General features: G+C 43.6%; 1 protein-coding gene and 1 long non-coding RNA gene across 2 annotated transcripts; one reads left to right on the forward strand and one right to left on the reverse strand.

Annotated features, from left to right (window-relative positions):
* The first annotated feature begins 7,957 nt into the window (after positions 1–7,957).
* LOC147966568 (F-box protein At3g07870-like) lies at positions 7,958–8,524 on the forward strand. The gene has a single exon (XM_087530876.1). The coding sequence runs from the start codon at positions 7,958–7,960 to the stop codon at positions 8,522–8,524; it is 567 nt and encodes a 188-aa protein (XP_087387002.1).
* A 5,484-nt stretch (positions 8,525–14,008) lies between these two features.
* LOC147966569 (uncharacterized) lies at positions 14,009–14,641 on the reverse strand. Its single transcript, XR_015607799.1, has 2 exons — positions 14,397–14,641; positions 14,009–14,283 (listed from the first exon to the last, which is right to left on the reverse strand). It is a non-coding gene; the product is annotated as an uncharacterized LOC147966569 (long non-coding RNA).
* Between the last annotated feature and the right edge of the window lie 674 nt (positions 14,642–15,315).

A 15,315-nucleotide genomic window follows, 5' to 3' on the forward strand; every position in this document is an offset into this window, starting at 1 on the left:
TGGGATAGACAAGGTTGCTTCTTCGTGGACCCTTTGTGGGTGGTTGCTTCTTCGTGGACCCTTCGTGGGTGGAGCCCTGTGTGGACTCGCGCTACCGTTACCCTTGGGTGGATCCCTGTGTGGACTCGCGCAACCGTTACCCTTTGTGGATTGAAGTCTCCATCAACGTGGATGTAGGATAGCACCACCTATCCGAACCACGGGAAAAACATCCGTGTCTCCAATTGCGTTTGAATTCTCCAAACCCTTCCCTTTACATTCTTGCAAGTTGCATGCTTTACATTCCGCTGCTCATATACTCTTTGCATGCTTGCTTGAATTATGTGATGATTGCTTGACTTGTCTTAAAATAGCTAAAATCTGCCAAGAAATAAAATTGGGAAAAGGTTAAGTTTTTATTTGGTCAAGTAGTCTAATCACCCCCCCCTCTAGACATACTTTCGATCCTACAAATACTATGAGAAGTTTGATGCTTGATGATTGTTTTGAGATATGGAGATGGTGATATTAGAGTCATGTTAGTTGAGTAGTTGTGAATTTGAGAAATACTTGTGTTGAAGTTTGTGATTCCCGTAGCATGCACGTATGGTGAACCGTTATGTGATGAAGTCGGAGCATGATTTATTTATTGATTGTCTTCCTTATGAGTGGTGGTCGGGGACGAGCGATGGTCTTTTCCTACCAATCTATCCCCCTAGGAGCATGCACGTAGTACTTTGTTTCGATAACTAATAGATTTTTGCAATAAGTATGTGAGTTCTTTATGACTAATGTTGAGTCCATGGATTATACGCACTCTCACCCTTCCACCATTGCTAGCCTCTCTAGTACTGCACAACTTTCGCCGGTACCATAAACCCACCATATACCTTCCTCAAAACAGCCACCATACCTACCTATTATGGCATTTCCATAGCCATTCCGAGATATATTGCCATGCAACCTTCCACCATCTAGTTCATCATGACACATTCATCATTGTCATATTGCTTAGCATGATCATGTAGTTGACATAGTATTTGTGGCAAAGCCACTGTTCATGATTCTTTCATACTTGTCACTCTTGATTCATTGCATATCCCGGTACACCGCCGGAGGCATTCATATAGAGTCATCTTTGTTCTAGTATCGAGTTATATCATCGAGTTGTAAATAAATAGAAGTGTGATGATCATCATTCAATAGAGCATTGTCCCAAAAAAAGGCAAAAAAAGGCCAAATAAAAAAATAAAAAAAGAGAAAGGCCAAATAAAAAAAGAAAGGCCAAAAAAGGGGACAATGCTACTATCCTTTTACCACACTTGTGCTTCAAAGTAGCACCATGTTCTTCATATAGAGAGTCTCTTATGTTGTAACTTTCATATACTAGTGGATGTTTTTGTGTACCTGCATCAGAAGAAGAGGGTGGATGTTCTGGATTTCATGTTCTATGAGCTCCTCCGTCAGTGTGTTCAAGAGAACAAGTCCTTGATCTATGCTCCGTTCATTTAGGCCTTGATTGAGACTGTCTGCCCAGCCAAGTACATTGATCCATACAAGACTTCCATTCCCAAGTGCAACTCTAACTGGACCCCAGCTGCTCCTGCTCCATATGTTCCTATCAAGAAGGGGCGCAATCCTAGGCCTGAGGATCGTGCTACATTCACTCCAGGCATGTCCTCCACTACATGGATCCCTCGTGGTAAGGCCAAGTCTGTTGGTTTTGTGGCCGTTTTTTCCAGAGGTGAGAAGAAGTCTCTATTCAAGACCTTGAGCAACATGTTCAAAATGTGCCAGTCTATCCAGCGCCGTCAGATTAAGGAAATCAACAAGGACAAGCTTATGAGGCATGAGCAAGAGGCAGGTAGGGTTGCAGCCGGTGAGGAGGTCAGTCCAGGGTCTGAGGACAATGAAAGTGAGGCCATAGCTCGGTCCTTTCTGATGGTAGGATGGCACTTTGATGATGATGATGATGCCTCGAGTGCTCCTCCTCTTGTCAAGTGGGTCTGTGTGTCGCCATTTGTCTCCTTTTTTGTCTTGATGACAAAGGGGGAGACGTGGTGGGTGTTGGTGTTTCGTGGGTGTTGGTGTGTGTTGAGATCTCAAGCCTTGTGTTTCTCTTTGTTGGTTGCCTTTAGCTGGCTTGAGATACTCTTATTTGTGTTCCGCTTGTGTGGTGGTGAGCCACTCATTTATGCTTGTGAGACTCGTGCTTTATCTTTGAACCTAATGCTATGATCATATTATGCTTATTATGTGTCTCATGATATTTGCTCACCACACCAATTCATGAGATCTAGGCACCGTTATAGGTTTATTATGTTGATCTCATGTCTTGACAATGCCTCCTATGTGTGTACTTGATGCATTCTCAAGCATTCATTTTTTTCAGGCACACATATAGGGGGAGCTATCATGATCATTCCTCTGTCCCATGGCTATTCAATTATCTATATATTCTCTATGTCATGCTCTAACCACGTTGTCATCAATGCACCAAAAAGAGGGAGATTGAAAGTGCAAGTGGCACTTATACTATATTTCGGTGTGATGACAATGTGGTTAGTTGAACTAATATCGGTTATTAAAGTTTATCTCAGGATATTGGTTCCAAGTGCGTCGTGATGGAGGTGTGTGACCCCCAATTCAAAAAGGTCAAAGGTGTGGTCTTCCAGCAAATCGAAGGTTTAGTTTTTGGTTTACTTCGAGTCGTAGGAAAGACCGCACTATTAAGAGGGGTTTGTGTGGATGAAAGTTGTGTGGGAATGCCATTGCCGAACCATATACACTAGCCTACCCATTCCTACCACCTAAAATCCTAGTGTGTGTGCTTGTGGTACTCAGAAATCTTGTGGTAGAAAGTTACTGGGTACCCCGTGCGCACGGGGTCTTTTGACCCCCGTGCGCACGGGGTACTGCGTAACTCTCTGGGTACCCCGTGCGCACGGAGTCTTTTGGCCCCCGTGCGCATGGGGTACTGCGTAAACTCTATGGGAACCCCGTGCGCACGGGGTGGTGTGAAAGTCTCTGAGTACCCCATGCGCACGGGGCTGACTTAGCCCGTGCGCACGGGGTCCAACGGGCAGAAATCCCCACCCCGCCAAGAACACTATATAAAACCCCTTCTTCCACCTCCAACCCTTAACCCTAATGTCTTGTTGAGCTCCACCATTGCTACAACTCTTTTTGCTCAATACTCTCAATCCCTCCACCCAAACTTGTTGTAACTTTGGGGATTGGGAGAGCAAGACCCGATCTACATCTTTACCAAACCAAATCGCGTTCCCCGCAATATTTCTTCCCCATTGACTTGTTAATCTTGGAGCTTGGGCTCTTAGGCGGTTAGAAGTTCCTTCAGAAGCTTCCTTGCTTGTGGTGTGCTCCGGAGAAGTTTGTAAAGGTGTGGTGGTCGCCTTCAAGACCAACCCCGAGTGATTCGAGGCTCATCCGTTGGGGGTGACTCGAAGGAGATTACGGTGAGCCTTCGGTGGCGTTCCGCAAGCTTTGGCTCCGGCACCGCTCCAAACAGAGAGTAGCTCTTCCCCAAGGAAGACTGAACTTCAGGATAAAATATGCGTCCTCGTCTCACTTGTGGTTAATCCTTTCCCGCACCTTACTTTGCTTTGTATGCTTGTTGGCTTGCTACTTATTTTTTTGCCTAGCATATTTAGCTTGGAACTTGCTTGTCATAAAGGTTGCATTCATGTAGTTGCATATCTAGTGAACCCTATTTATCCGCTAAGCCTTAAAATTGACAAGAAATATTAAAATTTGTAGTCTCCTATTCACCCCTCCTCTAGTCGACCGTATCGATCCTTTCACCGTGGGTCTCCTACACTATTGTTGCAATCTTAGCGTTGCCACTTGATGCTGACTACGCCCCTAAGTCCAATACTTTGTAGTGAAATTGCTCTGGAGGAGGATGTTGGCCTTCTTGACATCTTCATGGAGGATTGGCAGGTAGGTCTTTCAGTGCATGTATGCCAATGCCTCTACCGACTATCCATGGGCATGTCAGTGTTAAGCTACTTGTAGTGGATGAAGTGGAAGAGGTGTCGTTTGAGATACTCATAGACCAGCATTGGGTACTCCACCTCAAGGCAGCAGACGAGAAGCTTCAAGACGTTTTGGTGGTTGTCCTGGGAGAGAATATGCATCTCCCTCGCGAAGTCATTGGTCTTGTCCTACTCCATCATCTTGGACTTCTTGATGGCCTCTATGGTCTTGACCTTGTGAACACCTCTATAGATGATGTTGTGTCCACCGGAACTGAGGGGCTGGTCGGTGAACGATCTAGAAAGTATCTTGAACCATTGTGGAAATGCATCTACTACTGTGGGGTGACAACTCTATTGTGCTCCAAGAAGCTCTGCTTTATCTAGGCGAGTTTCATATTCTAGAGCCCCACGCGGAATCAGAAGCAGATGAACATTGACAAGAACATCTCCATAGATGAGTCCTAAACATAAAACATCCCATACTAAATCATTAGCTAATATTCTCATGAAGAAATTGCAAGAAGAAGTAGAATCTTGTACGTTGATGATCAGATCAGTGTGTACCTATAAATAAAGGTAGCCATTCTCTATGGTGGCATCTCCACTGGTCCGAAGGGTATTTTTAGGTGTGGCTTCCAAGTGTGATTGTGCAGATCCCCTAGCACACGCATTCATCCTTAAGTGTTCACCCTTTGATGTCTTATGTTTTAAAAACAATTTCATCATTTGATTTGTTCAATGTATTAACAAAACACAATATATTATAAAAACACTTGTGGTGTTGTATCTATTTGATCTAATTTTGAGATTAATAAAATTTCCATTATAAATCATTTTTAAATTGTGTGTACATTGTTGAACAAGAGGTTTCCGCCAAATCTCTTACATCAGTTGCACCAGTACAGATGTCGTTGACGAAATCAGTCCTCGTGTGTGCTCCAATGCAAAAAACAGTTACATTAGTTGATGACATTCTTAATGGTATATTGAAGCAGAATGGGCATGATAATTTTTTGATGCAGTTGATGAACACAGACATTGTAATAAGACATGATGTCGGAGTTGAAGTGGAGTCGTCCTCCTGCTCATTTGCCAGTAGAATCTTGGTGCACTCGCGCGACATACACACACCTCCCCGGGGATTATCTAGTGATGTCATAAACATTTTCTAGGTCCAGAGCGAGTTTAAACAAACTTTATTTATACTAAACTTCAGTACTTAATTATAAGTACAACATCAAGTAGCATATTTTTTGTCTAAGAACCATATACAAAGGTTGCTAAATTTAATATAAAATTCTTTGTTTACATTTCTAACAGCAGTCATCAAAAATATATGCACACCATGCCAAACTAAATTTTGTGTTGTAGCAGAAATAATTTCTATTTTAAACAATACCCTATATAAGATTATACAATATTTCCTCAAACTCGATTAGTAAAGAACAAATTTTAATCCTTTCACAGGTTAGTCTATCAAACTTGTGTAAATCATAGTGTCTGTTTTTATTTTGAAATAGAGGCATACCCTCGACCTTTGCATTATTTCGATGTACACAACCATTTATTAAACAAAGTGCAGGTATCAAGTTCAAACAACTAAAGTAGTAACAATTAAGAATTAAACAACCACAACAAAAACAAAATTGTACTGTATATATGTGTGTGCATTTGTATATTTCAATATTCTTAAATATCCGAGGACAAGGATATATAAAGCGTGGAGTTCAACAAATATCTTAGATCATCTCAAACAACTTTGCCTTGCCATCCCCATTCTTTGTATTGGGGGAATTTGGGCCAAAAAACGAGCTCGGACATCCTACATATCTCCAATAAATTATTGGTGATCATCAATAAAACGACCCAACTCCCAATATATAGAGGGGAAGTTGGGCCTCTCCCAATACCATGGGGCCCATGTGTCATTTTTAGATTTTTTAATTATGTCAAGCTTAAAATTGCAATTCTCTGATTTGAAGCACAACTCAATATCTAGACTATGATGAAGTAATGCAAAAGTATCTTTGCCCATTCTGAGCCAAAGTGCAAATTCTTCTCTTCACAGGTGCTTCACAGCAGGATACTCACAGTTGACATGCTCGCAGTGAGGGGATGGCATCACTATCCTTGTTGACAATGTTGGCCTCAGGCCAGGGGATTGTGACCGACCTTTATAACAATTGCCCTTTTTACAATCACGGTCTCGAATCACATTAGGTCCTGGACTAGGGAGGCTAGCATGGCTACTTTATCTCTTCCGGGCCCTGGGGCCGTCTTCAACTTGTGGCATGACATGCTTTCAGAGGAATATAAGGAATCACGCCACCACCATAGTGGCCACCTTCTCTACACCTTTTGAAAATATAAACTTTGTAAGACGTGGTTTCATATTTCTCTCAACTGTATTCGTGACAATGTTCTGTTAGAGGTTGTCGTGAACTCAGTAACAAAATGCAGCATCTTTAATATAAGTTGAAGAAAACAAAATTGGTACCATATATGAGCACACGAAAGGCTTCATGTAACATTGTCTGATTGATGCCCTTTGAATGTTATGAACACCTTATTATGTATTTCCAAACAGTTGTACTCCAGTCTCCAGGAAAATTCCCTTTTTCCGGTGGCAAGGAAAAAATATCTGTTTTTTTTCTTTTAGAGAATAGAAAATAAAATCTGTTTTTTTAGGGGAAGTGATCTGCTTTCGGGCTAAGCCCAGCCCGGTTCTGGGCTTAAGCTCATCCCAGATCTCTCTCCGTAGGGTTGGGAACCTGCGCCGTGCCCATTTCCGTTGAAATCACTAATTGAGAAGTACTTGTTGCAAAGATCACTCCAACTCCCTTGGTTGCGACAAGTGACACACATGCATCACGCCACTTGTTGTAATCTTGGAGTTTTCCCTTTTTTGTAGATCTGATTATTCAAAACCTTTTATCTAATCTCGAACCGCTTTCACCGTTGGATTCCTCGCGTCGAGATCTTCAAAACTAGATCTCATGTTGATAGATTTTAATGAACTTTTTTTCACGAAAAAACCGAACCGGGAGCACGGGTTTTCTCCCTTTCCGAAAGAGGCACGCCCGTGCCTCTCACGAAATCACAACCGTGCCTCTTGCGGAAGCAAAACCGTAACTCTCGCGAAAGGAAAAAAGAAGAGAAAACGTGTTTTTTTTATTCCGAGGAGGCACGGCCGTGACTCTCACGAAAGCACAACCATGCCTCTCGCAAGCAAAACCGTGACTCTCACGAAAGAAAAAAACATGTTTTTTTCCGTTTCCGAGAGGCACGGCCGTGACTCTCGCGAAAGCACACCCGTGCCTCTCGCGGAAGCAAAACCGTGACTCTCGCGAAAGGAAAAAACAGAAAACACGCTTTTTTTCGTTTTCGAGAGGCACGGCCGTGACTCTCGCGAAAAGAAAAACCGTGCCTCTCGCGGAAGCAAAACCATGACTCTCGCGAAAGGAAAAAAACAGAATACACGTTTTTCCGTTTCCGAGAGGCACGGCCGTGATTCTCGCGATAGCACACCCATGCCTCTCGCGAAAGCAAAACCGTGATTCTCGCGAAAAGAAAAAAAACAGAAAACTTGTTTTTTTCCGTTTCCGAGAAGCACGACCGTGACTCTCGCAAAAAAGAAAAAAAAGAAAATGTATTTTTTCGTGCAAATTTTTTTTTCAATTTTTTTATCAAAAAGGTAAAGAAGACCGGTAGAAAACCAAAATATCAAAAAAAACTAGAAAAAACCATTTAAAAAGCCGAAAACGCGTGCGGAAAAATAAAAAAATCCGAAGGGAACGCCCAGAGCGCGACATGTGACGAATGGCTGAGAACGCGATATGTGGCGAATGGCTGAGAGCGCGCCAAGTAGCGCTAATTGTTACGAGGCTTCCAAAGGAGCGCTCGTTAACTAATTGCTCTCCATTTCCATCTCCCTCTGTCGCCACCCGCACTACTCGAGGATGAGCTCCCAGCCGGCGGCCATGGCGGACGTCGTGCCAGCAACAGCAGTGACATCTCTCCTCATCGGACTCCTAGACGAGATCGTCGTCATTTGGGAGATCCTCGTCCGCCTCGACCCCAAATCGCTCCTCCGCTGCCGCGCCTGGTGTCGCGTCACCTCCGCTCGCTGCTTCCTCCTGGCGCACCACGCCCGCCAGCCCGCCTTACCCATTTTGGCCGGCAGCCAATTAGCCCTCGGCGTCCACTTCCTTGACATCCTCGCCTTCGACCACCGGGCCGCTGATTCCATGCAGCTCCATACCGTCGTCCGGCTTGACGGGTACTTTTATCTGGAAGCCTCATGCGACGGCCTCCTCATCCTCTCCAATATCGCCAGGACTGCCTCTGGATCCTACATCTTTATCTGCAACCCAGCCACGTGCGAGCACGCCTCCCTCCCGGAGCCACTGTGGGATTTCGCCGTCTTGGGGATGTACCTGCATCCACCTACTAGCGAGTACCGGCTGCTACTGCAACGGTATGATATGGGCACATTTGAAGACCAAATTGACGGGTACTCCCTCCGTTTCTTTTTACTTCGCATATAAGATTTGGTCAAAGTCAAACTACACAAAGTTTGACTAAATTTATATAAAAAAATATGAACATCTACAATATTAAAACTACATAGTATGAAATACATTTTGTGGTGCATCTGATAATATTGATTTCATATTGTCAATGATTATATTTTTTAATATAAAATTAGTCAAACTTTACAAAGCTTGACTTTGACCAAACCTTATATGCAGACTAAAAAGAAACAGAGGGAGTATGTCCTTCCGTTGGGCTCCTGTCGGATTTCAAGTTCCGGCAGACCCTTGAGGTTCGAACACTGGGGTGCGCGCGGAGATCTCTCCCCTACCAATCTACGTCCAATCTCCTCGCGTGATCTAAGCTGAAAACAACGAACAACACAAGGGACACGAGGTTTATACTGGTTCGGGCCACCGTTGTGGTGTAATACCCTACTCCAGTGTGTGGTGTGGTGAATTGCCTCAGGGGCTGATGATGAACAGTACAAGGGAAGAACAGCCTCGCGAGAGGTGTTCTTGGGCTGGTGCGATGAACTACTTTGGTGACCTCTCTCTCTCTCTCTCTGCTAGGGCTCTATCAGATCTCTAGATGTCTCTATGTGTCGATCCCCCTCTACTCTGTGGTGGCTAGCTCTATTTATAGAGACCCTGGGCCTCTCCCCAAATAATGAGCGGGAAGGGCGCCAACAATTGGCCATTTTTAAGGGGAACATGTAGTACAAGTTATCCTGACCAAAGGTGGTCTTCGGCTGCCAAAAGTACTGGTGATGACGCCGTCTTGGGCTCCACGGTGACCTCCGTCCTGCCGCTCTGCTGGTCTTGGTCTCGTTGCACCGGAATGGCAACCTTTGCCCGATGCCTTGGCATGTGCTTGCCCCCTTTGCACCAAAGGGGAAGCAAGGACACTGCGCAGGCCGGCGCCCGCCTGGCGCCCGCCTGGTCTCGATCGTCATGGCTTGTGTCACGGGCTTCTCGCGAGGTATCCCTGCCTTGATCTCTCCGCCTCCTCGCGAGCCTGCCTGATGAGGCTGCCTGTGAGGAAGCTTTCTGTCGTCCGCCCCACGAGGCTTGGCCCCTCGTGAGGGTTTTGAGTTTGAGCTGATGAAGATGGGCCGCGCTGGGCACCCACTTGAGCCACGCCGCAGGCCGCAGGCAGGCAAGTCTAGGGACCCCCGTTCCCAGAACGCCGATAGCTCCGACCAGCCACGAGGTACATCGGGTGGCCGGGAACAGAGTCAGAGGTCTTCAACCTACCTGTCCAAGTGCATGATAGCCTACATTGGTACCCACTATATCACCACCTGAGTGAAAGCAAGCCCATAATAGTATACGACATCATAGTTGAGTCGTTCTAGCACATGCATGCTCTAATTGTTCCCACCAAGTCATATATCTTTGAGATGGATGACACGCTCGCCATCTATTGCCATGATGATGACAACCACACTGTTGGTATATGGTTGTTGAAGAACTACGAGAGCGAGGTTTGGAGCTTAAAGTACCGGAACAGATTGCCGGTCAAAGAAATCAGTGGGCGGTTTGAAGGTTGTGATGACTCTTGGGATGTTAAACTTTGGAGTGTGAACACTGCTTCTTCTAGGCATGGTGGTATGCTCTTGCTTGTCAGTTTTGGTCAGTGGGCGCTTCACATCGATACTCATGGAAAAATTATGTTGTGAACAAGCAAAGCCTTGTTCAGCAAAATTATGTGGTCAGTGGGCACTTCACATCAACCCATCGTGGTCTCCTAGACCTCCATATTTATGAATGTCGGCTCAAGCAAAGCCTTGTTCAGCATACCTTTTTTCCGGCTCTTGAAGGTTATGTTGTGAACACCTTGGCCTTTCCTCTGAGTCTGATGGCTGTTGAGTGAGGTGGTGCTTCTTAACAGCCTCGGTTCCCACCTTATAGGTTGCAATATCTATGAATTGGATCAACCATGTGTCTGTTGGCCTCTTCTTTTTTGTTCATTGATGTATATAAATTATGATCAGAAGCTCTGACTGTTATATGCCTGTCTCCCTTGGCTGAAGTGAAAGATGTTATGTTGATGCTTTGCTCTGCTTTTGAAACTATTTTGCCCTGCTTTCGAAATATTTGCCACCCAATTTGCCTAATGTGTCTATTTTCTTGGCTGAGGAATTGACTTCACTATTGGTGCCCTTTTTCTTGAATTGAAGAATTGACATTACCATTTCTATCTAGTGGTCTTCTTAATAGTCAATAGTAAGAACATGGTAGTCTGTTTCTACATTTCATTGAAACTGATGATGAACATAGGCAGATTATTTGTTGACTTGCATGCCGCATCTGATATTTTAGAAGACCTTGGAGTACTAGTAGTTAAATTAAATAGTTGACCCTAGTCGACTACTCAATGAAATGTTCTCTCGTAATTCATTGTTTTTCATGCATCCATTGCATCTGGTCAGGTAGAGCTTATGGAGACTTTAAGCTGGTTATCTTTCTCTCAATCAAGGAGATTTAGTATTTTCTAGGAATGACTGGTACCGTAACCTGAAAAATCTATGGATACCATTTTGTGCTTTCATCAGGACACTATTTTTCTATTATGTTATTTGGAATGACCTCTTACTATTTCCCATATCCTACTATACATTTAAGGATTGGTGCTTCTTGTGATGCACAATCTGAACATAAGTTGAAGAAGCAAAACCTGTACGGATAAGCACAAGAAATGTTGGTCATTGTCAGGCCCAGGTTCCATAATTTTTTGTTCATGTCTCGAGCAGGATAGCACAGGCCTGTTGTGTGGCAATACAGCTGTAGATTACTTTAGAATTTAGAAGTAAGGTGTAAAAGTAAGTTCCATCATCCAGATTAATTGATCTGGTGCGTGTAACTGGCGATGGATCAAGAAGCCTCTTCACCTTAAACTGTATTGGGTGATGTTTGGTCCAAGTTTACATCCTCTATTTTTCAACGATCTGTAACCAATCACATTGAACTCAAATGTTCTGTAAGAGTAAGCTGAGGATGCATAGTAGTTGGAACATTGCAGAGTAGTAGTTGCACAGGCACTAGTTCTTACTGTACATCTATGCATTCTTCACCTAGTTATATTTCTCTCGGAGGTCATTGTATGCAGCCTTACCTAGTTACCTGACACTGATGTTATTTCAGTACCTGAATGTCGTTATCAGGACTCTAGTCTACGTTGCACCTTGTTGGTGACTTTTACAAGCCGGCGTGTGAAATCAAATACAAACTAATAGTTCATAGATTGTTATCGACCAGAGTAGAAAAAAATGCAGAAACATGCCTTGTTTTTCTCTTGCTAATATCGAACTCAAACACGCAATGAAAACTTGCCCAGGAGGAAGAAACCTAAGGTTGGTTAAGTCCACAAGGGCAGAAGACACTTTGGGTGGTTCTATACAATGTAGAAGCTGTTCTATACAGGCAGGCTACTGACACTGGTAGTAACCTAGTTGTGTCCAAAACCATCTGAACAAGGTTTAGTAACCAGTGTATTTTTCAGATGAGTCGACCAACATTGCAGCCTGCACATCATTAAACACATGCTACTAGGAGTTGCAGTTTTTTTTCTGACGAAATAGATCCACAACACAAGATAAATATGGAAATCTAACACAACATAAACATGGAACTGCCTCCTGAATTTTGTATGTGCAAGACTTCACATGAAAGAACATTGTGTCTTATGTGACTACACTGAAACCTTCATGGTAATTTGCAAGACATGAGGGACATGTAACATGCTGGTGTTATGGCCTGGAGGAAGACACATTTAAAATTTTCTAATTCTTGTTTGCAAGTTAATGGCTAAAGCCCATTTTAGTTTTTCTGATTCTTGTTTGTACTGTCGCATCAAGTCTTGCATATTTTCTGGGAAAAAAACTGTGTATTGATTGAGTTCATATGAAACTGTAGTGGAATGGATCCTCATGGGCCTGGAGGACCAGGTTTGGGAGGCCCTCGATTTCTGGGTGGTACTCGCTCTGCTTATTGTCGGGCTGGCTTTGGTGGCTTCTTTGTATCCTGGTAAGTTGAATCCTCAGTTAGCAAATGGAAATTGAGAATTCACAATTTTTTTCCACCGGAATCATCAGTTTGTTAAGTTAACATCTCAAAAGGAAAAGAAGAAACAATTCATCCAGATAGTATAAGTGGCGAGGTGTACATTAGTGGTTTAGCTTTCTTCGCTCGAAGTTTTTTTTTTCTCTCTGTTTGAATCAGATATCTCTGATTCTCTGCAACTGAAGAATGTTTCTGTGCAGTTTCTACCTCTGTTGTTTCTGCCTGCTCCAAGGTTCCCTGGGCCAGGCGGCTCACCACCACCTTTCTGATAGCATGCCCAGCATATCCACTAGGGCAAATAATGTACCGGGTTACAATTCTTGGCCTAAATGTTTGCTGAAGAGCTCAATGGGGTGAACACTCTGTTGAACCTGGGTTTCGTCTGTGTGTGTGTTTGTCGGACCTGCTTGCGGTGGCTGTGTGTGTGTGTGTTGTGTGGTTGGAACCTTGATACCTTTGTGCTCGGTGGTTGCTTTATTTATAAAGCAGGGCGAAAGCCTTTTTCGGTAACACTCTGGCTGTTTGGAGTGTCCCTTGCTACATTATATACTCACTAGTGAAAACAATTGTCCTGTATCTCTTGGTGATCATTGTATTCAGTATTAGTTACATGGTACTGATGTTATTTTAGTGACCGATTGCAATTATCAGACCTGGTACTGATGTTATTGCCGCTGCTGTTTCTAGATGGTTTATGTACATTCAGTTCTTTACATCATTTTTAGTTTTTTTACCACAGGTCTTCTACTTTTACTGTATGCTGTTTGGAGGATGCAGCTGTTGATTAGATTATATTAGATCAAACCATACTGTAAACTTAATTTGTTTGACACATTTTTTACTCTATACACAGTTTTTTTGTTCATTGTGTACTATGTACAGACGAGGGTTGCATATAAGTAGAAGTTAGAGAATCCCCTCTCTATCAAGATAACAAATGGGCAGGTCTCCGTTTTCTCTTGGAAACAAAATTCAAAGCACAAGTGGACCGCATGAACACATGGCTAGAAAAAATACAAAATATAAATATTTACGATGTTTACATAATAAATACAAGATTGATTCTTAGCTAAAAGGGATCAGCACAGAAAAAACGCTAACTACCGCAGGGCATGTTGACATATTATTATCTCTAGTTAGAGAGATCGATGGTTGCGGTGTCTGGCCAAAAGTGAGGAACCGGGATGTATATATCGGTTCTTCTTTTTGCGATATGCTTGCAGTCTTTACCTAACTCAAGGACAAGTGATTAGGATCGTTTCGTTCGAGACGTCGTCGTAGTTTCAACCATGTATGGTTTTAATTACAACAGTGCAAGATCGAAAACGTTCATGCACGATTTAGATACATCCATATTATGTTCATGGTAAGATGTAAACGGAATTTCGGAACAAACTTATATATGTTCTCTTGAAACCACTGTGAAGTCCCAACTTTCTCAACAGTACTTTTATTAGTAGTTCGGTGTACTCTGCTTTTACACCCCTGATGACAGGAACAGAGTCACCACAGGACAACTTCACACAAATTTATTCTTATTATTAGTGCTGGCCACTGGGCCGCTGATCTCAAGCTCGACTGCGTTGCCTAGACGGACTAGTGACCGGTAGGCGGGACAGGCAGCGGGCGGTCGTGCGCCGGCAGGCTGTTGACCATGAAGGCCTTGTCTTCTTCCACGGCTGAAGGCCTTCCAGCTCCTTCGTATTCTCCTGCCATATTCACAGACCATGCAAACAAACAACAGTCAGAACCAGGGAAATGACAGGAAAATGAAATGGTTTATCAATGGCAAGCAAACGGAGAAACAACAGAGGTAGATTACCAATGGTGGAAGAGTGGCCATGGGCAGGAGGGTAAGTCGGTGGCTGCATTCCGGGAGCAGATCCTCCTCCCCTGATGCGGCCGCCGCCGACGTAGGTCTGGGCATGGCCGCCGACCACAAGCTGGCCGCAGACGAGCGCCACAAGGACCAGAGCAGGGAATGCCTTGGACGCCATCTCTCTTGGTCTCTCACTTTGGTTTGATTGCGTGATTCTCTGCCTATGTGGTGCTCTGTGCAGACACAACTCGGCCGGGGTGTATATATAGCAAATTGGATATACATCCGTGCATGTGGCATCAAAGAGATTAACGGCTGCTAGTGCCTAGTTAGGCAATGGGGTTTGATTATCAATCAACCGTAGCCCGGAGAGGAGGAATCAGTATCTTGTAGGATATGAATGGAGGAGTCAGTATCTTGTAGCATATGAAAGGAGGAATCAGTATCTTGTAGCTCTGCGGGCAAGGCACACCACCTAGCTAGCCTCTAGTCTGGCATAACCATCTCGGCACAAGTTAGCCAAGTCTGCCAAGAAAATGTTGCACATGTGCGCGTGTGTGGTGGTGTGCTGTCCGATGTAATATGAGAAAGATACTTCTATTAATCTTTTCTTTTCATACCCAAACAAATAAGTTAGGTAATAGAGCGGTCATATGTACCCCTGAATAAAAAAAATATGAACGGTATCTAATATACATCAAGGGCACATCCATTGGTGAAACACATGAAAAAAACATGAAAATAAAAAGGAAAATGAGGTAAAAAGGACACGGAGTATCTGATACCAAGATCAAATGCTCCTTGATGAAAATTAAATTAAAAATAGTACATAAAATGAAAAAAATCTGAATATTTTTGTGGTAAACATTCTCAAGTGTCTTGTGGGCTTGCAAATATTTATCAAGAAATAACATTCATGGAA

The sequence above is a fragment of the Triticum urartu genome, chromosome 6A, assembly GCF_056163025.1.
Source record: "Triticum urartu cultivar PI428250 chromosome 6A, HENAU_Tu73, whole genome shotgun sequence".
Classification (NCBI taxonomy): Eukaryota; Viridiplantae; Streptophyta; class Magnoliopsida; order Poales; family Poaceae; genus Triticum; species Triticum urartu.